This window comes from Drosophila busckii, chromosome 3R, assembly GCF_011750605.1.
Source record: "Drosophila busckii strain San Diego stock center, stock number 13000-0081.31 chromosome 3R, ASM1175060v1, whole genome shotgun sequence".
NCBI classification, from domain to species: Eukaryota; Metazoa; Arthropoda; class Insecta; order Diptera; family Drosophilidae; genus Drosophila; species Drosophila busckii.
Window position 1 is genome coordinate 15,899,338 of NC_046607.1, and position 26,179 is coordinate 15,925,516.

Below are 26,179 nucleotides of genomic sequence, written 5' to 3' on the forward strand. Positions count from 1 at the left end.
AAATAAAAATCAGTGAGACCCTTATAGGCGCTAAAAATATATGAATGAAGAGCGTTAACTTGCTGATAAGCCCTTTTATCTCCCAAGAGATGTAAATTGAAGGTCTGATTTATTTGCATAAGCTGATAATAAAGCGCTTCAGAGATTTTGGCATTATAAATAGGCTAAAGCGGCAAAGGGTTAATATCAGTTAAACTTTTGAGTTAAGTAAAAATGTTGTGTTATAGCTTCAGGTACGTTTTGGTTTTGGCAGCTTGCCAGGCTTTGCCGCTGATATCCTTGGAGCAGTCAAATGAAGTTGAGGATGCAACGCTCATAGATTTGACTGAGTTGGGTATTGAAATGTTTGGCAGACCAGATGAAGTGTTGACTGCTGCTCGAGTGGCTAATTATAATGCTGATAGTGATGCTGTAAATCCTGAAGAGTTGGGCAGTTATCTAGAGGGTGATATACTAGTGCCGAATATAACCATGAAGAACGGACTGATTGCGCAGTCGTCACGCTGGCCCTATGGGGTAGTGCCCTGCGAAATACGTGGCAACTTCACCAGAGCAGAGCTGCAAATCCTTCAATATGCCATTGAGCAGTATCATACACGCACCTGCATTCGCTTTGTGCCATATACCGGTCAAACTGACTACATATCCATAGTAAGTGGCAATTCGGGCTGTTGGTCTTCGGTGGGACGTGTGGGTGGTAAGCAGGAGGTCAATCTGCAGTCACCTGGCTGCCTGCGACGTCCTGGCACTGCCATTCACGAGCTAATGCATGCGCTGGGCTTTCTGCATGAGCAGAATCGTCAGGAGCGCGATGACTATGTGGCCATTCAGTATCAAAATATACGCACAGCTCATGTCAAAAATTTCCGTAAAGCGTCCAGAACTGAAGCATTTGGCGTGCCCTATGATTACGGCAGTGTTATGCATTACTCGGGCAATGCTTTCTCCAACAATGGAGAAGCAACAATAGTGCCAAGAGTAAGTTATAAATTGTAGCTTAAAGCGTTGCTAGTTACTAATTCTAATTTATACACAGCAAACAAATCTTGGCGTGCGCATGGGTCAACGCAAAGGCTTTTCTAATTTAGACATAATCAAGCTGAATCGCATGTATGACTGCTAAATCTTAAGTGCTTACTTTAAATAAATATAAACTATTTAAATGCTTTAATTTTAATCTGCTTTGCTTTGCTTTACATATTTCGTTTGGCCGCCAGCATGCGGGAGCGTGGCAAGCGGCACTGACTGATGCTATGCAGGCGATACTGCATTTCGGGCTGTGTGATCTTCTCGTAGAGCTTCTGCTTGGCCTCCTTGACGGTGTGTATGGCGACGCCATCGCCGCCATCGTCCATGTTGAAGGCTTCGCCCTCAGCGCACTCGGGACACTGCTGGGTGAGCACAATGTCATTGAGGTCGGTGGGCAGCTCGCAGATCTTTTCAATCTGCTTGACTACATAGTCCACGTTGCCCTCGTCCTGGCGCTCGAACACATACACGCTGGCGACTACATCCAGCACGCGTGTTTCCAGCAGCTTTAGAAAGCGTTCCACATTCACCAGATTCACATGCGTATGATCGCCTAGCAATAGATTCAGCGGCGTTGTGTCCACGGCGCACATGTCGCAAATCATTTCGACGCCTTGCAGCAGATTCTCGAGGCGCGTGTCATTGCTTTCGCGTGTGCTATGCAGCGCTAGATTGGACTCTTGCTTCTTGCGCACCTGTTCTTCTAGTTGAGCAATCAGATCCAGCTGATCCTGCAGAGTGTTGGCATTGTCGCGCTTCAGCGCTATAATATCCTCAAACAAACGATTCACTGAATTGTTCAGCAGCGTAATGTGGTAGCTCATTTCATTGGCATAATTGAAGAACGAGTAGTAGAGGCTCTCCTGCTCCTGGAACTTTTCAATTACCTCCTCCACATTATTAGAGTTGGTGTAGTCGAGTATTTTCTGCAGCACTGAATTATACAAATTGATTTTCTTGTTGTGCTTGCGTCGGAATTCGTCGCGTCGTCTGTACTCCTTGGGCTGCAGATCAGCCAGCACGCGATCTCTGCCCTTGCACTCCAGAAAGGCGGTATTATCCGCATCAGCGGCCACCTTGCGCATGATGCCCTGCAGCTCAGTGCGGCGCAGATCGCGCTCCTTGGCCTCGCGCTTGGTAATCTTGTCAATCTTTTCGTAGACATCAATGCAGCCATCAAAGGTGTTTAGTGCATATTCAATCAAATCTATGAGATACTTTTTGTCGCTGTTCAGCTTCTGCACCATTTTGGTGTACGAATCATTGAAGAATGTGCGATGGTTGAGTATGCGTATGAGCTGCTCACGCAGCTCCGCATTGGCAGCTGTAAAGCCGCACTCCTGACGCACGCCCACCTCCAGCGCATTCTCCAGTATGTTCATCTTCTTGCGCACCTTGGCCACATGCGCCTGATGCTGCTGCTCCGGCACAGTTAGACGATTCAAATGATAGATTTGCTTATTTACGCGACTAATTTCACGCTCCATATTGGTAATCGATGTCTTCAGCTTGGATATGTCATCACCCAGATTCTCCTGGCACTCCACATGGCAACTTATCTGACGCAGAAAACGCTCCGCTTTGCGCATATGCGTCTTGCCACTGGCCACCCAAATCTGCGCTCTCAAATCATCCTTCTCTTCCTCCAGCCGCTCTATGGTGTATTCATAGCTGGCATCCACGATGGTTTCATTGCGTGTCTTTAGTTTGCTTGAGAGCAACTTTTTGTATTCGCGTTGACGCTTGCCCAGCTCACGATGCTTCATCAAGTACGCCTCCAGAAAGGCGGACTTGTCAAACGGCACCTCATCAGTAGTCATCTTGACTAACTTGCTATAATTTAAGAACTAACCAAATATACAACTCAAATAAAATATTACTCTATATAAAATAAATCGTGTGTGTAGCTTTAAGCTCTGTGCGCTGTGCTTATATTAGAGCAACTAAATTATATTACAAGCTAACTTAACTAAGCCTACTATACAATTTACTGCTGCGATATGCCAGCGCTTTCTAGTGTATTAAATATCTTAAAGATGGTATAGATATAGGCTGCTTTGCGCAAATCGTTGCAGATATTAAAACGCAGCGCAGTCTGCTTAATGCCTTGGGCCGAAAATTCCATCACAGTCTGCAGCGCAGCATCCACAATATCTGCCTCAGTGCTGCAATCTCGCAGCTTTCTCAATTCTTCATTTGCTTTTACCTCCGGCTGTTAAAAAATAAAAACTTTAAACTTATAGTTCATTATTCGCTTGATCATCACTTACAAACTTTTCGCCACCTTCAGCTCTAAGCGATGTATTTATAGAGTTGAGCACTTCTGTAATAAGCTGTGAGGTTGTGCCTGAGTGCATCTTGCCAAAGGACACATGATTAATGTTCTTTAAATATTCAAAGTAGGACACAGTGACGCCGCCAGCATTGCAATACAGATCGGGCACTATTAGAACGCCTTTGTCTATTAATATCTTTTCACCAGCTGGTGTTGTAGGTCCATTGGCGCCTTCTAATATAAGCTTAGCCTTAACGTCCTTGGCATTCTCACTTGTTATAACCTTCTGGGTAGCACAAGGCATTAGAATGTCACACTCTGCAGTCAGCAGATTCTCTGTGGTCTCCTGTGCCTTGGGAAAACCCTTAATTGTTTGCTTCTCCGCAAAATATTTAAACAGTTCCTGCAGCAGTTGCACATTATAGTTATTGCATATACAATTGCTGGCTACTTACTTTAATATCAATGCCATCTGCATTGGTTAGTGAGACATCCCTCTCTTGTATGCCTATGACCTTAGCGCCCGCTTTATGCACATACTTGGCAGCATAGGAGCCCACATTGCCAAAGCCTTGCACTATAGCCTTTTTGTCCTTCCAGCCTGTTTGCCAGTTAAGCGCACCCATCCATTGCTCATCGCGCAAAAATAAATCACCTGCTTTCCACACTCCACGCCCTGTGGCTGAAGTGCGTCCATTAATGCCGCCCACATGCACGGGCTTGCCCGTGACAATGGCCAAAGCGTTGATATCCTTGTAGCCAAACGTTTTGCTGTACTGATCCACCAGCCAGCTCATCTCGCGTGGACCAGTGTTAACATCTGGCGCAGGCACATCGATGGCAGGACCAATCATATTACGCTTCAGCAGCTCCATAGTATAGCGACGTGTTATCGTTTGCAATTCTGCTACAGAATATTTCTTGGGATCGATGCGTACGCCGCCCTTGGAGCCACCAAAAGGCAAATTGACACACGCACACTTGAAGGTCATAATCGCGGCTAATGCTTTCACCTCTGACTCATCCACATCCATGGCATAACGAATGCCTGTGTGCCAATCACTTTAATATTACGTATACGCAACTTTTTAAAGCAACTTACCGCCCTTGAGAGGCAAACGATTTCTCACATGATGTGCTCGATAGCCAGTGATGATCTCATATGAGCCATCCTTTCTTATAATAGGGAAACTAACCTCCAGTGAGGTGGTGACACTGCCAATTAAATTTAAAATTGCACTAACACGCGATTGTCTTTGCTCCGGCGTTAGATGAACATGTTTTTCCAAATTCTTATTCAACTCAGGTTCCATAAGCTGCGCTGCGTTATGATAATAGTATAAGACCATGCTAGAAAATTCTGGATCTGCATCGGTCTCCACACTTTTGAGTTTCTCAGGCATTTGATGCGCAAGACGCCGCTGCAAAAACATTCCCAACTGATATGGACATCTCTTAGGTTTTACATAACGAGCCCGACGCAGCATTATTTTGTATTTTTTGGGAAAACTAAAATTTAGTTCTTGTGTTAACGAAAGTAAAATTATGTTTGCTTTATGTTAAATGGCCAACTAAGTTTTATATACTCTTAATTTTATATATCAAATTCAAATGTGACTATTTGTTGTACAAAAATTACAAATATTGATAAATTTTTATTGCTGAGATATGCCAGAGCTCTCTAGAGCGCGGAATATTTTGAAAATCGACCAGATATAGGCAGCTCTACGCAAATCGTTGCATAGCTCAAACTTGTTGGCCGTCATCTTAATGCCTGCGGCAGCTGATTCCATCACAGTCTGCAGTGCAGCATCCACAATGTCCGCCTCCTTGGTGCAGTCGCGTATTTGCTTCAATCGGTCGTTTGCTTCAATTTCAGGCTGTTGAAATAAGCGATGAAATTAAAGTTTGGATGCTAAAACGTTTCTACTCACAAAGCTTGCATCGCCACAACCTTGCAGCGATTGATTAATAGAGTTAACTGTCTCATGTATAAGCTGTGATGTGGTTTTTGAGTACATCTTGCCAAAGGACACATGATTGATGTTCTTCAGATATTCAAAGTAGGACACAGTGACGCCGCCAGCATTGCAATACAGATCGGGCACAAGCAGGACGCCTTTCTTCAGTAGTTCGATCTCTCCAGCTGGTGTCGTCGGTCCATTGGCGCCTTCTAAGATAAGCTTAGCCTTAATGTCCTTGGCATTTTCTCCGGTAATAACTTTCTGCGTAGCACATGGCATCAAGATATCACATTCGGCTATTAGCAGATTCTCTTTTGCCTCCTTAGCCTTGGAGTAGCCCTTGATGGTTTTCTTCTGTGCCACATGGGCAAAGAGATCCTGTGTGCCAGAGCATTAGTCAATCAATCAATCAATACACGCTTGAAAGACTTACATTAATATCAATTCCTTCCGCATTGGTGAGCGACACATCCTTCTCTTGTATGCCTATGACCTTGGCGCCCGCTTCGTGCACAAACTTGGCAGCAAACGAACCCACATTGCCAAAGCCTTGCACTATAACCTTTTTGTCCTTCCAGCCAGTTTTCCAGCTCAACAGATCCATCCACTCCTTGTCCTGCAAAAACAGATCTCCTGCCTTCCAAACGCCACGTCCCGTAGCCGAGTGGCGTCCATTAATGCCGCCAATGTGCACGGGCTTGCCCGTGACAATGGCCAAAGCGTTGACATCTTTGTAGCCATAAGTCTTAACGTACTGATCCACCAGCCAGCTCATCTCGCGTGGACCAGTGTTAACATCTGGCGCAGGCACATCGATGCCCGGACCAATCATATTACGTTTCAGCAGCTCCATAGTATAGCGACGTGTTATCGTTTGCAATTCTGCTACAGAATATTTCTTGGGATCGATGCGTACGCCGCCCTTGGAGCCACCATAGGGTAAATTGACGCAGGCACACTTGAAGGTCATGATGGAGGCTAATGCTTTCACCTCCGACTCATCCACATCCATGGCATAACGAATGCCTGTGTGCCAATCACTTTAATATTACGTATACGCAACTTTTTAAAGCAACTTACCGCCCTTGAGAGGCAAACGATTTCTCACATGATGTGCTCGATAGCCAGTGATGATCTCATATGAGCCATCCTTTCTTATAATAGGGAAACTAACCTCCAGTGAGGTGGTCACACTGCCTATTAAATTCAAAATTGCAGTTACACGCGATTGTTTCTGTTCGGGCTTTAGATGCGAGTACTGATCCATTTCCTTGACCAGCTGCTTTTCCATAGTCTGTGCAGCTTTGTGGTAATAATATAGCACCATGCTGGAGAACTCTGGATCTTTATCGGTTTCCACGCTCTTTAGTTTCTCTGGTATTTTATGCTCATGCCGTTTAGACAGTTCGGGCTGCGCTTGAGCGCGTCCGCGAAGGAATCCATTAGTAATAGAACGCAACATTTAAAAAAGTTTGAAATTATAAAACAGCAATAACTATATAACACTAATTTAGATGTGAGCAGTCCTGATGTCGTTTTAATTCTAACTAAATGAGTGAAACATCAAAATCATTGTGAACTGAGTTAATGCACAAATGTGTGTTTTGATAATAATTTTTGGATTTTTAATTATTTATATAAATACAGTATTTGTTGTTGTTTAATTTCTCTACATGTATTACATAGGCTACAAGCTAAACTTAAACAATGCATACCTATACACAAGTGTTAACATATATATATATAGCATATATGATAGATTTACATATTACATATTTTATTTTAACGCATGGAAAACTCTAAGCAGCCAAAAATTATAAAAAAATAACTAAGAGTATACTACGTAGAGTTGGGTACTTATACAGTTATTATATATATAGTATATAGAGCTAAGAATATAAAATATGTAATTGTATTTTATGCATAAACTGTGTTGTCGTTTTACGTTTAAAATTAAAACTTTTGGATTCGCCAAGGGAAGCGCACTAAATTGTTTAATTTGCGTTTAATGTTGTTACGTTTGGAAGGGTTGACAGTTTTAACATATTATTTATATACAGACTACTATAAATGTGTGTGTGTGGGTTGATTGGGTTAGAACTAGAAAGCAAGCGACCCCGTTATCTTTTTGTTTGTACGCAAACTGAAGAGTAATTAAAATTTAACAAAATGTAGCTTTTAATATCACTTTGGGGACATGCACTCGTACTCGTTATGGCCTCGATTAAACGATGGTTATTGTTATTGATATTAAAATATAAAAAACAATTGCATTGCACACAAACATAAATTTCTGAATTTGCAACTGGTTTTCTTTAAATATGGATATGAATTCGTTGGTAAAAGACTAAGCCTTAGTTAACAGCGCTTAAGTGCTAAACTAAATGTAATTTAAATTAATTTCAAATTAATTCAAAAATTTATACATAATATAATTACAAAAACGTATATGTATATATCTCAAACACATCTCTAATCTCGTAGCAAGATCGCAGTTTTTAATGCTGCTGCTTAAAAGTTAACATCACGCTTGGGGGGAAAGATATATCTGTGTAATCTTTTGTGGCCTTAGTAACGAGAGCTCTGCTGTAGATCATGAATTTATGCTCCAACTGTGCATCCAGTCTGATGCTAATCGACATCCTTTTTCTCAATCTTCAAATCAAACTTGGCCACCAGCTCCTCAGGTGTGTGACTGCAAATAACAAAATTAGATTAGTTTATGTATCGAAATATTAAATCCTGGCTAACTTACCCCACTAGATTCTGCAGATCGCAGACAAAACGATAGACATAGCGCTTGCCTGCAGTTTTGTGTATAATATTTTTATCATAATAATAGCGCAGACCACGGCTCAGCTTCTCATAGTTCATCTTGGGCTTGTTCTTGCGTATGCCCCAGCGACGTGCCACCTAGAAAAATTCATAACAATTAATATTTATAAGCAATATAAATGATTTTGCCTGCTTACCTCATCGGGATCTGTTAGCTTAAACTCCCAGCCATCGCCCGTCCAGGAGATGAAGCTCTGGCAGGTCTTGTCCAGCAGCAGCTCGAGCAGAAACTGCCACAGCTGTATGGGTCCGGAGCCTGTGAAGCAGGGCACGCCCCCTTGCGTTGTATAGCCGCCCAGCAGCGTCTTGTCCAGTCCCAGCGTGGTCATATAGGCAGCCGAATGCTGATGCGGATGCGCTGCCCACTGATCCATGCTGGACTGTGTGCTCATTGACTGGAACTGCGCTGCATCATATGGCGTATATTCGGGCGTAAATCCCTCAAAGCGTCCACGGCCGTAGTAAAAGTCCGGACTGCCGTCCATGTAGCCATTGCTGTTGGCACTGCTGCTGCCATTGCCAGCACTGGAAGCCTGACTTTGATGCTCCTGCGCGGACAATGTGCTATGGTAATCGCTATCATCACCAGCAGCACCAGCTCCAGCACCGCCTGCTGTGCTGCCTGCGCCGCTGCTGTTGCCCACTCCATAGTGTCCAGCTGCAGCGGCAGCTAAATGGGCGGGCAGTCCGTAGCTGCTGAGATCTGTGGGATCACTTTGAGCATTGCTGGCATAGGCGGCATTGCTGCCATTGCTGGACTGCGTGCCAGGCTCCTCTTTGAGTTGATGTTGCTGGTAAATGGCGGCCATGGCAGTCATATAATTAATGTTATTATTATTATTGTTGTTGTTGTTGTTGTTGTTATTGTTGTTGGCATTGCTGGCGCTGTTGCTGCTGCCAGTGCTGGCGCTGCTGCTATTATCAGCAGCAGACTGTTGCTGCTGCTGCTGTTGTTGTTGCTGTTGCACGTTTGCTGCTGGTGGCAGCATGTTGTTGTTGTTGTTGTTATTATTGCTGTTGTTGCTGCCATTCTGTTGCGATTGCTGCTGCTGCTGCTGCGGTGGCGGGCTGTTGTTGCTGCGATCATGTGCAATGCTGTTGTTATTGCTGTTGTAGCCTGCAATAAATAAATAATATATAAATTAATAAATAAATACGCAATAGTTGAAGACATCTTCAGCTGGCAGCTGGGGCGTAACTTAGATTAGATGCAACACATACAGATATAAATGGAGGGGTAATCGTTTTTGGGAAAACCAATCAAAATTCGAAGCGCACACCAATACGAATGCGCAACAGCTCAATAGATACAGCACACAGATAAAAGAGCAAACAGACAAAAGAGCGCCAGTGCTACCCTCCACGCTGTCGCTCTCTCTCGCTCTCTCGCTCTGTTGTGATTTGTGAGCGCACGCTACATTAATTGCGAATACATCGAAACTTAACACGTCGTTGTGTGCCATATGAAAAACCTGTTGAGAACACACACACACACACATGAATACATAGAGAGAGCAGCTAACTCGCTTGCTCTGCCCATTAGCTAGCTCGCTTGCACTTTTAGGCAAAAGCTTGACGCGCTTTCCCATTCGCTCAGACAAAAAGCTCTACAGTTGGCTGCAGCAGCGCAGTTGTTGTTGTTGTTGTTGTTGCTGCTGGTTGCCTCCCAGCATCTTTTGTGGCTGGCTGCAACTAACTACCTGTCTAGCTACTTTTACATAGCTGTCTATGTCTACCCACGCATAAACAAAAGCCTTCAATAAATGCTGCGGCATGGCGTGTGGCCAAATCTCCTCCCCCTTTCAACTTGTTGCGTGTTGCTGTTGTTCTTGTTGCTGTTGCTGTTGCTGTTGCGGTTGCCTTGCGGGCGTATAAACAAACACTTGAGTGCCACGAATTACGAATTTAATTATGCGCTGAGGGTTGTGTGCGCATCTTTGAGTCGCTCTTTTCACACTCCAACACCCAACAACTCAATTGTAATTAAAAATTGTGCGCCATTTGATGTTGGCAAATATTTGTACCTGAACTAAAGAAATTAACATCCGAGTCCGTGTAATAAGCATTGCCGTTGTTTGCATGCTGCGACGCAGGCGAATAATCTCCAACAAAGGGCGACATGTCATTAAAGTAGCCCAAGCCCAGGGAAGCGGCAGTTGAGCTGCTCAGCGCGCCTGTTAAGCTGCCAATGCCCAAGCTGGCGCTAGTGCCGCCAAAGCTATGCGTTGAGGCGCTGGAGGATGCGCTGGAGCTGGAGCCGGAGGAAGATGAGGCGGTGTTGCTGCCAGTGCTGCCGCCGGACAAGCGATGTTGCTGCTGCGCTTGCTGCGTGGGCGAGCCATAGTGCAGCTGCTGCTGCTGCTGCTGCTGATGTGCATGTTGCTGCTGTTGCGGCGGCAAATGTTGTGGCTGCTGCTGTTGTGGTTGCTGCTGTGGCTGCTGCGGCGTTGGCAATATGTGTTGCTGATGCTGCAAATGCGTCGCTTGCTGCGGCAAATGATAGCTTGGATAGTTCTCATAGCTTTGTAGCACCATCGTTGAGTTAACTTGCTTTGAATAGTTATAATTGGGCGCTAAATGGCAATTGTTGTTGCTTTTTTGCACAAGTTGCTGTTGCAGATTTCTATATTGCTGCTGCTGCTCTGCTGCGTCTGTTGCTTGAGTCTTGTTATCCGACGCGTTTGCTGCACTGATTATGGTGGCATTAACTAGGAACGCAGAGGGCGGCATTTCTTCGCGTTTTCCAATTGATCAATTGTCAAAAACTGAATGTGAAAAATGCACGTCATTGACTTTTCGAATATGCCGAGAAACAACAAATACTATTGCTTAACTAGTCAAATCAAAAACTGTGCGGGACTTAACAATTGTCAATTGACAGACACTGAGAAATTTAAATGTGGTCACTGTGTTTGTGGTTTTATTTTTATGCTGGTGGTACTTGCAGTTGTATTAAAATTGATTTCATTTCATTTTCATTTTTGGACAATGTATAGCGGAGTATTTTGGAATTTTTGCACAAGCTGCGGGCTCTCTAATCAAATGAGCTGCGCTTCGAGTATTTTTACAGATTATTTATTATTGATGCTGCTTGCGTCAGTATGTGGGCGTTGTTATTTCAACTGATTAAAAGTACAGTAGCAAATTCTTATTTTGTTTTTATCACAAGCTTTAAATGTATAAATTTTTGAGCTGCTTCCGTTGAGCTTAGGACAGTTTAACACTTGCGATATAGCAAAGTTATATCGTTTCGTTGCTGCTTTGACAAATTCCAGCGCAGTTGAAAAAATTTAACACTTGCTGTACACACACACACACAGATACACTTGTAGTTAGTTGATAATTTAATGCGCATATCGTGTATATATTTCGTATCGCAATTACTTATTATTTACACACATTTGTGGTTGCTGCTGTTTGTTTGTTTGCTTGTGTGTGTGTTTATATATTTCGCGCACTCATTTGTTAAATGGCTTAATTAGTTTTATTCAAACTTGTGCTTGATTTAATTTAAAACAGCGCACACCGAACGATCGTCTCGAATTTAAGTTGAACAAGCGCACAAGCGACGGCAGCTCCGCTACCTTCGACGTCTGTTTAAGAAATGAAGTTGCTTTGAAGTTTTGCCTTGTTATTGGTTATTGCCTGCGTCGCGCTGGCTGCTCGACTCGACTCGGCTCGGCTCTCGCGCTCTCTAACGCTTCGTGTGTGTGTGGGAGCGCGTGCGCTTCGGCGTCGCTCGGCTCGGCTACAACTCACGCTCTCACCTCAAAATGTGCCAATGGCAATATGAATGATGAAGGGGAATCTAAAGATAAACAGACGCGCTCTCGCTCGCGCGCTCTCTCGCTCTCTATCTATGTGTGTTGGGGCTACACACAAACTGTGTGTTCTATCTAACTATACATGAATACATGAATTTTAAATGCTGTTGTATGTATTTTTAGTTTCACTTGTTGCTGTTGTTGTTGTTGTCTTTATAAGTTTTTGCTTTATAACTAATTCGATAGTTTGCTAATTGCTCAACTGTGTGGTACAGTTGCCATTAAATTAGTTGCCAAGCTCATTAACAACAATATCAACGCCAACACATAAAACTAACTAACAAAATGGCCAGTCTACCCACCAAACAAAACGTTGGTCAACATCTCAGTTGAATGTGGGCAGCAGCTCATCAGCGCCAACGATTTCAGTTGATGGACCACAAGCAACAACAAAAAAAACACATATATTCTGCACATAGATACACACACACACATACAGCTGAACAATTAGACAAAGTGGGGATTGGCTGTTGCTGCTGCCGCTGCTGCCTTTGGCATGAGATCATAACCAAACGGCCAACAACCTAAAATGCGCTGAAATGTTGAAGCAACAATAGCAACACTAAATTAGTTGCCTTCATTTGTATTTTTTTATACTTTTTTGGGCTTAAAATGAAGGCGTACGTGTTATTGTTGCTGCCATAATTTGCGAGCGCTAAAAAATGGTTGAAAAAAAAAGCAAATCTTTAAGCTTTGAGCTTGAAAATAAAAATGGTGGACATTAGTGTATTTAGTGAAACGTGTTTTAGCGCAGTTTGTCTAAAACCAACCAATGACAACAAATAATTAAGCTTAAATTATATACGTGTAAATTTTAAAGACACGTACGTTTGCAAAAATATTAAACATAGAAATGTAATTGCTATCAAATTGTGTATTAACTGAGTTTCAATGTTGCGCTTATCGCATAACTGATAAAAAATACTTATTGATTTTTGTTGTTGTTGTTGCTGCGCAAGTAAATTTGCAACGCTCTCAAATTTACGTAGCTCAAGTATTTCTTGGAAAACTGTTGCAAGTACTTTACAATTTGTTGACTTTAGCTGATAAAGCGAAAAGAAATACATAAAATATTTTATGCTAAGCAGCAGCAGCAGTTAACAGCTGTTGACCATTTTGAGCTGCAAGCCACAAAAGGATCGAGCATATAACTTTTTTGGCCACTTACAAATTCTGGCAGCACACGCGCCTAAAAAACTAGTAATGTAAAAAATACTTATATGTTGTATATTTATAGCTGAGGCATATTTATTTTGATTTGCTGCACAAAGTGGCAAGAACAATGCTTCCAAAAGCGGAAATACACAAAAAAAAAAAGTAAAACAACAAAAAATTGAACGAGGCAATGACAGCTGCCAACTAAAGATGTTAGCGCGAGTGAAAGAGATAGAAATGGTGGTGCTGCTGCCGCTGATGATGCGCCTCGGTTACGAGCGTTTCCGGTTAAAGCACGTGCGCACTAAAGAGGAGACACTGCTAGTGGCAGCAACCACCGCTAGCAGCAACCAATCACTGCCAGGCAGCAACAACAATCACTCGATAGGATCCGAGCCAAGCTACTTGCCCAAAACGCACACGTTCTCAAAAAGTTTTTCCATTCTTTCGTTTTTGACAATAAGCGCCCGAATATAATAATTACTAAAGGGGTTATATCTTCAGTTGAATGCCAAATGAATAACAACGATGCGGCTCGAGGGTTTGGTGTGTGCCAAAAGGATTGAAAAAGGCGTTGCCCATTAGCAGGCAGTGGTGGTGACAAATCTTGTTGAATTACAATTAAGCAAAGACGCAAAAACTTGTTTACAACAAAGAAACTGAAGCAGGGATTAGCATTTAATGCAATAACGCGTTTTGGCCAACTGGTTGCTGCTGCTGCTGCTGCTGCTGGGAGTTGCAGGAAGCGCCTACAATGTCTAGGACACAGCTGTCGAGGGCGTGCACAGACTGAGGCTGAGGGTCGCGGCTCGTTAGCTGAAGCGCTGACACTTGAGCCTGATTGAAGAAGATGCGAGCACAAAGACTGCAGCAGTTCAATTGATATCAAATTAAAGCTGGATCGAGACACACACACACAGAGATACACACACGTGTGCAAACTCAATTGCTGTTGCCTGAGAGCTGTAAGCACTTCCGTTTGCCTGCCACACGTGTCTACAGCGTCGGCTCTCGCTTGCACTTGCGACGCTTGCAACGCTGTGGCAAGCAACTAATGTAAATCGGATGTCAATGCGGCGTGATGTGTATATAAATTATCAACAGCCAAAGAGTGAGCGAGAGCGCGCGCTGAAGTCAGAACCTGTTAGAAGCCAAAGCTAAATAAATAAATAAATAAATAAACTGTTAGTCTGCAAAACGGAAGGAAATCATAAACACAGCAATAGTTGCTGCTACAGTCTCAGCAATTGTTGCTGCTGCTGCTGTTTTGACACGCATACTAACATAATTACAGCTGCAATTAGCCCAACGCCCCAAACACACAGACACCTGTTGCTGCTGCTGCTGCTTCCGTAACGCGTTTGGCTAAGAAAAATATCAATTTTCCAAGTAAACTAAAGCTGGCCAAGATGCGTCCGCAATTTATAACTATATAGAGCAACTACTATAAAGAGCAGTGGAGTGGGGTAAGTCGCTGTACCTGCATTTTGACAACAAAATAAACAGATGCAGCACTAAAGATATGCTTTGATTGTTAGACTTGTAAACAACACACACACACACACAAACACATACATACAAACAACAATTCTGTATTATAAGAATAAGACGCAGTGTATGTATGTGAATTGCATTATCTTCACAGCTCCTTGTACGCTGCTGCGAGCGGAAATGAAACCAGATACTTTGATAGCAAGGAACAGCAGCAGCAGCAGCAGCAACAACAACAAACTTTGCTGCTGCTGCTGAGTAGAAAATATAATGATCTAGCTATAATTCTTAGTTCTGCTTGATTAAAAGCTTTGGCTATTGAACTTGAACTAGCAAGTTAAACAATTGATTTGCAATCAATGTGCCAGCTGCTTGCAAAAATAAGCAGCAGCAGCAGCAGCAACAACAATGTTGAGTGACTCGCTAAATGGCTCATTTATAGCCCCGTTACCCACTGGGCACAGAAGGTGGCATGCGGTCAACAACAGCAACAGCAACAGCAACAATGCAAAGCAGCAACGAATTGAGGCAACGGCAACGGCAACTCGAACGGCTGGCTGAACGTCAAAATTGTGCACCTGTCCCAACTATCACCATGACTACGACAACAACAGCAACAACAACATCACATCAACAACATGTGTGCGTAAGTAAGAAAGTGTGAGACAGCAGCAAGAGACGGCGACCCCAAGCAGCGGCGACGGCAGCGATGCTTGGCAACAACTGTCGGCTGAGCCTGCATTTGCGCTTTTGCCGCAGCCAGATTGTACACACATACACCTACACACACATGCACATGCACACAGCTGTGTGTGAGAACTAAAGATGCATTTGGGCGATATGAGCATATGAGCATATTAGTAGTCCAAGTCGACTGTGGAAACTCTGAACTCGACTCGAGCCTTGTTACCTGCCTTGCCTAATTTACTTGTGTGTCCTTTTGTGTGTCTGTCTCTTTCTAATACGCCTGCGTACACTTGTGCTATTCATTCACTGAAATCTCTACCACTTGCTTAACAAAAGTGCCTCGTTGCAATGGCACGGAACTAAAGGAAGTAAATTACCGGATGTTGTTTTCTTATACTCTATTTTATTCTTTACAAAAATATATCCTGCGGCTTTTGTGCACTTCGACCCACAACAACCTTCACTTTGCTTTTGCTCATTTCTCATGCAGCGTCTTTTGTGTAATGCGCTTCGCTTGAAATGACCAATAAACCTTTCTTATATATCTTTTGATTTTTGTTTTTGGCACAGCAGCCAGCCAGCCACACACACACACACATACACTTGCATACATTGTATAGCAATAATTGCATTTTGTCGCTCATTAATTGCATATATGCAATCGCTTTTTAATAGCTCAGGCTCTATATGAGTTAGTTGCAATGTTTTTCCCACGACAACATCGGGGTAGCTGCAGTTTTTGATAAATTACACACAGACTAACGGTTCCAGCTGATTGCGCCTTAATGTCCTGTGCACAGGACAACCAGCAGCAGCAGCAAGCGTGGGAGAGAATATTCATGAGGTTAGCCTAGAGGGTGCAACAACTGTTGACTAACAATAATTAGACAACAATTTAGATAAAAGAAATTCATAATTTTTGACAAATTGTAGCTGCCGCTATTAACTTTAGACGCTGTTTATAAAAACATTTTAATTTGAATTCAAAAATAGCAATTAAAATTCATTTGAGCTGCAAATCTTATAATGCACACATCAAATCTTGCACTATATATCTGTATATATGGATATATAAATTTAGAGAGTCTTAAAATGTTGGCTGCAACCAGCTTTACCAATTCTACAGGCTTTAAAGTTTTACTAATCATTATTATAAATTTAGAGAGTCTTAAAATGTTGCTATCAACCAGCTCTACCAATTCTATAAGCTTAAATTGAAGTTTCACTATAAATTATTGTAAATTAAATTGCAGCTGAATTTTTAGCTTTAGACTCTGTACAAAAAAGTAGATGCTGGACTTTTAGTTTGGATGTGCGAGATTTGAATGCTTCTGATGATATAAAAGCAACGACTATTGCATTATTTAGAATTAAAATAATCAACATGCCAACGCACAATATATTTTATATATTCTTTAGTATTTGCTTCTATGTATATTTATTTATTTTTAATTATAGCCTAGAATTATATTCTATGGTACAATTGGTATAGCCAGAGCAACAAAGACCTTCAATCTGATTTTTTTGTTATTCTAATTTCTTATTTTTAATTTGTTTGTCAATTTCATAAAGTCTCTTATGTTGTTTGGGTTGACCTCTGCTTCTATTTATGTAAAGCGTATTAAACTGTTGGTTGCAGGCTCCAGCCTCAAATCGAAGTCCACTTTAGCCTTTTTTTTTTTTTGCAATTTCATTTGCTTTCTTTAGGTGTCAAGTACTTTGGGGCATCTGTTGTTGCCTTATCTATGCAAATGTATTGAATAACCTAAGCTGGGCTCTAGAGTCTGTGCAAACAGTTGAAACAATATGCCAAGCAAACAACAACAAGTGCTGCAAATGAAACAATATGAAAAACAACAACAACAAAATCAGTCGCGCAGGCGCAGCAGAGATCAAAGGGCTTAAAGCCGACTGCGACTTTGAGACTGTAACACACTTTAAAATTGCAAAAGGCACAGAGAAAAAATTAAAAGCTAAAACAAGCTGAAAATTCAAATTTATTTACACTTTGACGCATTTTAAAGCAAAGAGAGCGCGAGTTGAAAACAAAGTCAAAACTACCCAGAGAATATAAAACAAATGTAGACAAATAAATGACATAAAGTCAAAAGCAGCGCCGTGAGTTGTACTAAAAAAACAACAACAACAAACAAAAGCAACAACAGCAGGCATAACGATGTGAAAATTAAATGAGAGAGCAGCGCGGCGCTGACTCTAGAAAGAGCGCACAAAATGAAATACAATAAAAATTAAATAGCTACACATACACACACATACATGTATTTGTTAACTGATAAAAATCAAGCGTCCACACAACTTTTGCACTGAATTTACGAGCCCGCACTACCAAATTGCATTAGCTTTTGGGCCTAGCACGAGAATTTTCCCACGTTAAGGCAGCAAAAAAAAAAACTAAAAAATAAAAAAATCCAACTCAGGTGTTCAGAGCTTGGACTGGCATACAAATTAACAACAATTTTTTAATGCCCGCACTACTCAAATTGTCGACAACCTGCTGCAGGACATGCCAGCAGTGTATCCTAGCTGCTGGTATTGGCTGGTGGTTGTTTTTTTTTATCTGTATCTGCATCAAGTGCAGCCAACGAGGGTGGCAACTACTGGAATTTGTGCGCAACCCTCATATATATTTCCCTAACTTATTTGTTGCATTTCCCTTATACCAATTGCATTGCTATATAATTTTGTTAGCTGCCTGTCGAGTGACAAGTGTGGGCTTTTGCTTTCTCACATAGCTCTGTGTGTTTAGTTTATACAATTTATATGCCTTTAAAATAAATTTCATTTTCGCACTGATAAACAAAGATATTTGCAATTAAAGCGGCTGTAGCGTAATTCGATTGGTTGCAATTCACACACAATTCAATTAGCTGTCGGCCCACAGAGAGAATTTTTGCGTTAATGAAAATTGCGCATAAACAAGCCGCAAAATGCATAACAAAATGCCAAAATAAAATAAAACATTTCGCAGCTGATGGAATGTGTTGAAAGCGGAAATATGCAGGGAAATTGCCAAGACGCTGACAGTTTGATGAGCCGCGCGGCGCGCACTGTAACTCAACAGGATCAATTGGGGGTGCAAGTTCAACAAGTGTATTATAGATTTATATTTTGTCTTAAGCAGACTCGACAGGAAATTGCAAAAACGTAGGCACAAGCGTTAGCTTTCCCAAATAGAAATCGTCGCTTTATCTAAAAAAAACTGTCTTAAAATCAAAACAGCGGCGCATATTTTATAATTTGTCTGCCCTAATCATAAAATTCGCATTAATAATATAATTATTAAACCACATACACAACAACAGCAGCTATATGTATGTGTGTGTGTGTGTGTATGTAAAAAACGCAGCCTCACATCCGGTCAACATTTTGTCGCCATCTCTTTCATGTGAACTCTTTACAGGCAAAAGAAAAAAAAAATCTACACACACGACTGTATAAAAAAAATAAATTAAAAAAAGGTAAACCAAATTACACAAAGCACACACACACACACATGCACATATGTGCTCAATTAAACAGTTAGCTTTGGCTGTTAGAGCGAGCTAGCGCGACTCTGCGCCTGGGAGTCGTAACTCTCTCTCGCTTTGGAGTCCGAAAATTGCCAGCGCTGTAGTCTCTAGGCAGATTGTCCGTTGTTTAGTTAAGCGCAAATCTAAAACAAGTTACAGTTCATTCATTTTCCATTCATTCATTCACTCACTCATTCAGTTAGTCAATCGACGAACCGGCTTTTGGCTTGCCCCATTCATTCATCGATGCCTCAGCTCCCAGCTCAGCGGATGTTGGCGTAGTTCTTTAGGGGGTCGCCTCTATTGCTCTATCTCTGTCTCAATGGCTAACGGGCTCGGGCTCGGGCTCAGAGTAACTCTCAAGCCCCCTAAGACGATTTCCCTCACACACACAAATGTGAATAATTTGATTTTATTTATTTGTTCGCTTGCTACGAGTTAATAATTATAAATTGGCGCATGTTGGCCAACTGTCTGTCTGTCTGTCCAAGCAACAGTTAGTTAAAAAGATACAAATGTATCTCAATATGTGTGTGCCATATGTCTGTCTAGTATTTCTCCATTTTGTCGTTGTTTTTTTTTTCTACGTTTGCCTAATTCTTAATGATGCATAAAGTGCTTTGGCTAGTCGCTTGGCAAAGTTGGTAACTTTTGAAAGTTGATTGCAAATTAATTGCCAAACTGCCTTTATACAATTATGTTGCTATTTATAACGTTTGTGAATACAATTTATATATATGATTAGCATGCTTATGTTGCTCTAATTTGCTGTTGTTAGAGCTCTCAAAAATAGATTAAAAATTTTGAATTCAAATGTGCGCAAAGTTTAAGTCCACGCAAAGCAGTTGTTAATGTTAGTTGAATGTCCCAAAATTGTGTCCCAAAAAAGACCTTGAAAGTGTGCGAAATTTGACTAGTGCACAGCGCTATGGAAAATAGAGTTTAGTGCAAGACAAAGTTTGTAGCTTAGCTTTGCAAGCTCTGTCCCAAATAAGTCCCAATTAATGACTTGAATATATACAAATCATTATAAACAGAAATCATTGTGTATACAAGACTTGCAGTGCGAGTATCAATGCATTTTGTTAAAATTGGAAATTTAGCATGAAAACTATTAATGAAAATGTTTCAAAACGCTGTCCCAAAAAGTAACAGAATAATAACAAAAATATAAATAATATGTTTAATAAAAATAACTAAGAATTTGTTAGTTAAGCATTAAAAACATAAAATTTTGTTTGGGACATGTCCCAAAATGTGTCCCAAAAATTTTTTTTTTGCAAATTTTAATTGTGTTTTTTTTTAACGTGTATGCAAGTTGTTAAGCAAATTTCATTGGTGTTTGTACACAACTTGAAGCTAAGCCTATTTAATCTGCATATCTAGATACAATTAGGCTTATATAAATATAAGTACAGCTCTATAATGTACGTGTGTGTGTGTGTCTGTGTCTGCCAATGCAATTCGTCGCAATGCATTGCGTTCATTGCCTTTGAGTCAGCGTTGTTGTTGTTTTTGTTGCTATTAGCGGCTTTCGCATTATACAATTTAATGTTTAATTTTTTTTCCCCCTGAGTCGAATACAGCAACAACAACAAAAAGCCCAACTCACAGTTGTGCCGTTGATGTTGTTCTTTTGAATGTTCTTTGTTTTAAATTTACTCGACCGTAACGCTTTTCTATGGCGTAAATTTACATCTACGTACGTAACGAAATAAAACGAGCACAAAAACAAAAAAAAATAAAACACAAAAATAACAGCAACAACAACAACAAGATCAAAACGAGTGCCAACATCAGCGAGTTGACGGCGTCTCCTCGACAGCAACAACAATGGCTATATACACACATATATATATATATAAACATATAGTATATAGTATAGTAGCTTTAAAAACCCATTTGAATTTTTACCTATGAATACGTAACGTATGCGGTGGGCTGGGGGGAGCTACATACGCCGTAGTATTAGAACCCCGAACCCCAATGCCAAGCAAAATGCGGTGGTGTTGCCGTTGGCGCGCGTCAGATTCAGCTGAATATGGTAATAAATTAAATGAAATCTACAGCAGCGGCTACAATGTGTGGCAGCCTAACTGACGATCAACCGCAAAGAGCGAACAACCACACACAGCTGCAACTCCCTCAACAACACACAGAGCTAAAATTCTAGGTTGTGCGGCTTTTGAACCGTGCTAAAAAAAAAAAAAATTAAATACCATTAACCGAAACGTTGACTTGAATTTTTCACAGCCACTGCGCGCAGCAGCAACATCAATAGACAGAGCAGCAACATCAACACCAGCAACAGCAACAGCAGTTGACCAACCAAGCGCAATAGAACTTCAGCTTTGGCTTAAACTCCAACTACACTACTTATGTTAATTAGCTGCTATGTGATTTCTGGGCTTGAAGGCCTCTCCCCAACAACTTTGTGTTCTAAGCATGATTAATATGCCGCTTCCCGCACACACTTACACTTCAGTCGAACGCATTAAACTCTTCAGCTAAATGCTATAATAATATGCCTAGCTGCGCTCTTATTGTTAAACTCACAAACAATGGCGTTAAAATTAAAACTGAAATTTTCTTTTATGACCTTAACAAATTTGCAATCAACATAATGTTACATGTTATGACTTTACGCTCGATGAAGAAGAGTTCAGACTGGTGCTATATCTTTAGGCCAAGAGTAGCGATTATTAGTTGGGCGTCGTTTTTGACCAACGCGCGCTGTTCTGCTCTGTTGCCAGTTAATTTGTGGGAGGTGAAAATTGTCTACCGCTAATGGCTGAATTTAGTGTAATTAATAAAAAAGCAACTCAAGTTTACGAACTTCGCAGGCGTAAACAAAGCGTAGTGCATAATAAATTGTAAATTCTCAAGCTACAAAATTTAAAGAAAAGCGAAATGTGCTTGTAACTTGGTATGCGTGAGATTTGTGTACATTGTCGCTTTCAAAATCAACAAACTGTAACTAAACTAAAACGCTTGGCACACACTCAAAGTGTCACAAATACACTTCAAGTAGTACCAAGTTGAACTACATATAGTTGCAAATATATAAAATATATGTGCAAAGTTCATTGTGTGCAGAGACACGCAATGTAACAATCAAGAGCGAGACTCACCTCTGTGTCTCTCAACTGGTGTCTGCATGCGCAGTCAGTTGTATCTACAAGTCAAATATGCATTAAATGTGTCATTTTGTTGTGTATGTCTGTGTGTGTGGCAACAACCTACGCGGCACGAGTGGCAGCTCAGCCTGCTGATCATCATCAACATGAATCAACAGTCGTCGCCGGCGTCGTCGTCGTCGTCGTCATTGCCAGACAATGGCAACTCTTCAAGCTTGGACAAACATTTCACGCATCAGGCATTTTATTGTGTAGAAATAAACTACAGCATAGCATATAGCATATATATATTATATATATACAAAAGAACGCATATAAAATATAAAATCACAGCACAGAAAATAGAACAATTTTAAGCTGAAAGCTGCGCTCAGCTTTTTTGGCTTAAGAGGCTTTGCTAATTAAGTTTAGTTTACTAATAACTAAGCTCATAATTCAAACTGAGAACAATGAAAGCCGCACACTAATAAAAACAATTTTGCGTGCAAATATCTAAGATACACTAGCCTAGATGCGCCTTCAACCGAAAACAAGCAAAAGACCTCGACTGTCCACATAGACAGACAGACAGACAGACAGCTGGCTATGCATGTAGCTTCAATCATATGTGAGCTATCTGCAAGTTATTGTATCTGCAGCGACGATGAGTCAGCGCATTGATTGAGAGTGTGGAAAGCCGTTTCAACTATGACTTGACTTGACTTGACTTGACTTGACCCTCTTGCATATATATAACACCCAAGCTATAAATCTTGTGCGCCTCTATGGATAATTTGTTTTTTGTTTGCTGCTGCTGCTGACGAAACTGAAAAGCATTTTGAACTTTTTTGCCGCTTCGCTGATTTTCGTTGTAGGTGTTGCTACAAAATTAAAAATAATAGTAAAATAAATTAATGTTTGTTAGTCAGTCAGTCAGAGAGCTGCATGTTCATGACACTGTTGCTTGGTCAAAAACGCGCTGCAATTTCATAATTAAACATAATTTGTTGCTTCGATTTGTAGCCTGAACACCTGGACAAAGTAAATTACAAAATTTACATAAATGCCTAGCGGGCCACTTAAGGATCTGAGTGTCAACAAGTCACGCACTTTAGTCTTCAGATATTTTCACACATGCTGTACATTATATATTTTATATGCTAATGCCGCAGACTGTAGAAACAATCAATAATATGCAAATGCAGCAAATTAATGACTGACAAAAAGACAATCGAAACGAATTAAGCAGCAAACTACAAAACCAGCAGGAGGGTATACAACAAAACTGAAATATAAAAAAAATGTTGACGATTCCGCAGACGCGTAATTTGTATGCGGGTTGAGCTTAGCGCAGATGAGGGATGGGGTGCTGGTAGAAAAATGAATTGAATCAAATTGTAGTTGCTGCGACTTGAGCTGCTTCGTTTAAGACGCTGGCGACGATTTGGATACAGAACTCAAATTATTTATATTTTTGGTTCAAATTGCTTAATTAGCCACAGCTAGAGCTTTAACATTTATGGCCATAATGTGTCAACGCGCATAAATTCAATTAATTGTGGTCGCAAGACGCGCAGCAGACTTAATTTTTTATTTGTTAAGCACACGCGCTTGATTATTAATTTAAGCTTGTGTCCAACACCGACGAGCAGATGCCGATGCCATTTGGAGATTGGACGCTCGCTAGCTGACAATGCAGCATTAATGATGCACCGTTGTCGCTCCAATTTGTTTGGAGGCGGCGGCGCATCTCAAGCTGCGTTGAGCTGCTGGTGCCGCTGCCTTAAATGTAAACAATTTAAATAGATATTTAGATATGCTGTCGAGCTGGCTGCCTACGCTGGCGCCAGGCTCTCCGGCTCTCTTGTCGATTTGTTTTTATAAATTTTAATTTCCGTTTCAATTTCAATTTCAAATTCACATAAATAAATTAAAAAGCCATTCGCGGCTTGCTGCTGCTGCTGCTGCCACATTAGCAATTAATACTAAATTTAAAAATTAGACAGCAGCCAATACGTATAATCATAATCACACACGTAGGTGAAATAACGTATACGACCGGATGCACTAAACATATGCCAAATGCCAATATAAATTGTATTAACTGTCGGTCTATATCTCTCTTGAGAGTGAGAGGATATGCCCATAAGTTGCCTTTATGCTTACACATTTATCAATTCGATTTAAATTTAGTATTTTATTGTTATTTGTTTATTGTTGTTTAGCTTACCTCTGTGTGCGGGCATCGCGGCGGGTGTTGTATGGTAACTATTGCTCTTATCACTGTTTGCCGTTGTTGTTGCCGCATAGTCCATGGACAAGCGACTCGCAATGCTGTTGCTATTACTATTGCTATTATTATTGTTATTATTGTTGTTGCTAGACACTGGCGTTGTGGCTATTGCTGGGTAATTGGCTACCTGATGGTCCGATCCACAGACCGAGGCGGTGGTAGCCGATTCAAAGGAATTTCCATGCACAATATCCTCATTTGGTTTTTCACATTCTATATACAGCAAAAAAAATAAGGGAAACTCAATTAGTTCAACAATAGCATATGCAAAAAGCTTTTTAAATTTAATTTGCAAAGTTTGTACTGAATTTAGCGTCGCTCATATATATAAAAAATTTAATACCAAACAGGAAGCAACAGGCAACCGAAAAAAACAAAATTAACACCCCTTTTGGGCAAACAAGGTTTAGTCCTTGATTTGCTTAGCGTTCGTTGCGTTGCTTCGTTTGGCCCAAAGACTTCCGTCAACTCAAATGTCAATTTTGCGCTCTACTTTATAGACAGGTAAATTAGTTAGAATGCCATTGACTCTAAACTCCAAAAGGGATGCTAATATATTAAAGCGTTGCTTAAAGTAGCAAAAGGCAAACGACTATGTGATTCGCTTTAGTTTAAAAGCAAAGTATTTACATTTAACATTTAACTAACTAATTGCAAATTATTATTAATTCCAATAGCAACTCTTCGACAGTTAAGGAACATACCTAACTACATTATACGCTTTAACAAGCTTAAAATACTTAAATTTATGTTTCAATTTGTATTCACTTTAAATTAAATTATTGATGACAATTGCTAGCTTTTAATTCTGAATGCTTCATATAAAAAAAACTCACTCGACTACTTTATACGCTTTAACAAGTTCTAGCTACTTTAATTTATTTATTATATGCGTAATATTTCAAAATTATTATGCGCATCCTTAACTGCTAAGAAATTCTACAAAGTAAAAGCAAAATATGCCTAACTACAATATACGCTTTATGCTGCTTAAAATACTTTTATGTATTCATCGATTTGTATTTAATCTAAATTTAAAATTTATTGTTGACAAGAAAGAATTATCATTCGACAACGCTTCACACCTTAACTTAAGTTCTACCTATTTTAATTTATTTATTATATGCATAATATTTTGACTCTTAATTAATTCTACGTAGCAAAAGCAAAAGCTACCTAACTACAATATACGCTTTATGCAGCATAAGATACTTTTTTGTATTCAAACTAAATTTAATTGTTGTGGTTAATTTTTTTTTTATTGATTACTGTGCACAATAAAGAAATGTTACTCGACCACGAGTTAAGTGTGTAACTCAAGCTCTTACCTACTTTAATTTATTTATTTATCCGTAATATTTTCAATTTATTATGCGCACGCTGTGCATCGATTTTTTATGAACTCTCTCTACTAACTTGAATTAATTTTATGTTCGGCGCCTGGCGCCAGTTATTATTGAACTATGCAGATCACGTGCTGCTTACCTTTCTGTAGTATATCCAAATGCTCCCATAGTATATCACCGGTGAATGTCGGCGTGATGGCCAAGAATTTCTCTTTGCCCAGCTCGACCATTTCACGTCCAGTCATTTTGCAGAATTGTCCCAGATCCAGCAATGAGAATTCATTTTTGGCCCAGCTTAGCCAATAGATGACATGCTCCTCCGTCCATTCGCGGGGATCTGTAGACGACACAACAATCAAATAAATAAATGTAAAACATAAAAATTAATTCAATTCTCTCATATTAATGCCACGTTCATTGGTTGCCCAATTAATTATGGGGCTATGTGCGTGGGAGCTAAAACCAAAAATTCTCTATGTCTAACGTCTATTGTTGTGGGAAACGATTAATATTCATTTATGAACACGTCTTTGAACGCGAAACGAGAACTGTTAACAAATTATTATTTTATAGGCATTGCTAATGCAGTCAATTGAGCATTTAGACAAGTGCATGAGAGTTCTAATTGAGTGTA

At 40.5% G+C, this 26,179-nt stretch overlaps 5 protein-coding genes across 7 annotated transcripts in view; 1 reads left to right on the forward strand and 4 right to left on the reverse strand.

The window, feature by feature from the left end:
* The first annotated feature begins 213 nt into the window (after window positions 1-213).
* On the forward strand, window positions 214-1,123 carry LOC108601343 (zinc metalloproteinase nas-4). The gene is made up of 2 exons (XM_017989242.1): window positions 214-978; window positions 1,037-1,123. The coding sequence occupies exons 1-2, from the start codon at window positions 214-216 to the stop codon at window positions 1,121-1,123; spliced, it is 852 nt and encodes a 283-aa protein (XP_017844731.1).
* Window positions 1,124-1,150: 27 nt separating this feature from the next.
* LOC108604581 lies at window positions 1,151-2,875 on the reverse strand. The gene has a single exon (XM_017994112.1). It carries the CDS (start codon window positions 2,847-2,849, stop codon window positions 1,194-1,196), a length of 1,656 nt encoding a protein of 551 aa, XP_017849601.1. The 5' UTR covers window positions 2,850-2,875; the 3' UTR covers window positions 1,151-1,193.
* A 39-nt stretch (window positions 2,876-2,914) lies between these two features.
* LOC108604582 (glutamate dehydrogenase, mitochondrial) lies at window positions 2,915-4,855 on the reverse strand. Its single transcript, XM_033293989.1, has 4 exons — window positions 4,407-4,855; window positions 3,760-4,352; window positions 3,300-3,707; window positions 2,915-3,241 (listed from the first exon to the last, which is right to left on the reverse strand). The coding sequence occupies exons 1-4, from the start codon at window positions 4,789-4,791 to the stop codon at window positions 3,017-3,019; spliced, it is 1,611 nt and encodes a 536-aa protein (XP_033149880.1). The 5' UTR covers window positions 4,792-4,855; the 3' UTR covers window positions 2,915-3,016.
* Window positions 4,856-4,893: 38 nt separating this feature from the next.
* LOC117134634 (glutamate dehydrogenase, mitochondrial-like) lies at window positions 4,894-6,801 on the reverse strand. Its single transcript, XM_017994113.2, has 4 exons — window positions 6,349-6,801; window positions 5,702-6,294; window positions 5,239-5,646; window positions 4,894-5,184 (listed from the first exon to the last, which is right to left on the reverse strand). The coding sequence occupies exons 1-4, from the start codon at window positions 6,728-6,730 to the stop codon at window positions 4,960-4,962; spliced, it is 1,608 nt and encodes a 535-aa protein (XP_017849602.2). The 5' UTR covers window positions 6,731-6,801; the 3' UTR covers window positions 4,894-4,959.
* Window positions 6,802-7,699: 898 nt separating this feature from the next.
* The window catches only part of LOC108604181 (ETS-like protein pointed), a 51,416-nt gene continuing 32,936 nt past the window's right edge, over window positions 7,700-26,179 (reverse strand). For 2 of the 3 annotated variants that reach the window (XM_017993523.1, XM_017993524.1), the window contains 5 exons: window positions 25,685-25,882; window positions 24,137-24,412; window positions 8,241-9,220; window positions 8,024-8,181; window positions 7,701-7,963 (listed from right to left, as the gene is read on the reverse strand). In XM_017993523.1, coding sequence (XP_017849012.1) covers window positions 7,900-7,963; window positions 8,024-8,181; window positions 8,241-9,220; window positions 24,137-24,412; window positions 25,685-25,882 — 1,676 coding nt within the window. In that variant the 3' untranslated portion in view covers window positions 7,701-7,899. Of the gene's footprint in view, window positions 7,964-8,023; window positions 8,182-8,240; window positions 9,221-10,127; window positions 11,009-24,136; window positions 24,413-25,684; window positions 25,883-26,179 lie in introns of those variants that run through there. The other variant, XM_033294014.1, reaches the window with a different exon arrangement.

Excerpts from the sequence above, each read along its gene's own strand:
- LOC108601343 (XM_017989242.1), top strand. The coding sequence starts at position 214 with ATGTTGTGTTATAGCTTCAGGTACGTTTTGGTTTTGGCAGCTTGCCAG. Across the intron at positions 979-1,036 it reads AAGCAACAATAGTGCCAAGA|CAAACAAATCTTGGCGTGCG; the intron begins GTAAGTTATAAA and ends ATTTATACACAG.
- LOC108604581 (XM_017994112.1), bottom strand. The coding sequence starts at position 2,849 with ATGACTACTGATGAGGTGCCGTTTGACAAGTCCGCCTTTCTGGAGGCG.
- LOC108604582 (XM_033293989.1), bottom strand. The coding sequence starts at position 4,791 with ATGCTGCGTCGGGCTCGTTATGTAAAACCTAAGAGATGTCCATATCAG. Across the intron at positions 4,353-4,406 it reads TCGTTTGCCTCTCAAGGGCG|GCATTCGTTATGCCATGGAT; the intron begins GTAAGTTGCTTT and ends ATTGGCACACAG. Across the intron at positions 3,708-3,759 it reads CAGATGGCATTGATATTAAA|GAACTGTTTAAATATTTTGC; the intron begins GTAAGTAGCCAG and ends CAACTGCTGCAG.
- LOC117134634 (XM_017994113.2), bottom strand. The coding sequence starts at position 6,730 with ATGTTGCGTTCTATTACTAATGGATTCCTTCGCGGACGCGCTCAAGCG. Across the intron at positions 6,295-6,348 it reads TCGTTTGCCTCTCAAGGGCG|GCATTCGTTATGCCATGGAT; the intron begins GTAAGTTGCTTT and ends ATTGGCACACAG. Across the intron at positions 5,647-5,701 it reads CGGAAGGAATTGATATTAAT|GATCTCTTTGCCCATGTGGC; the intron begins GTAAGTCTTTCA and ends TCTGGCACACAG.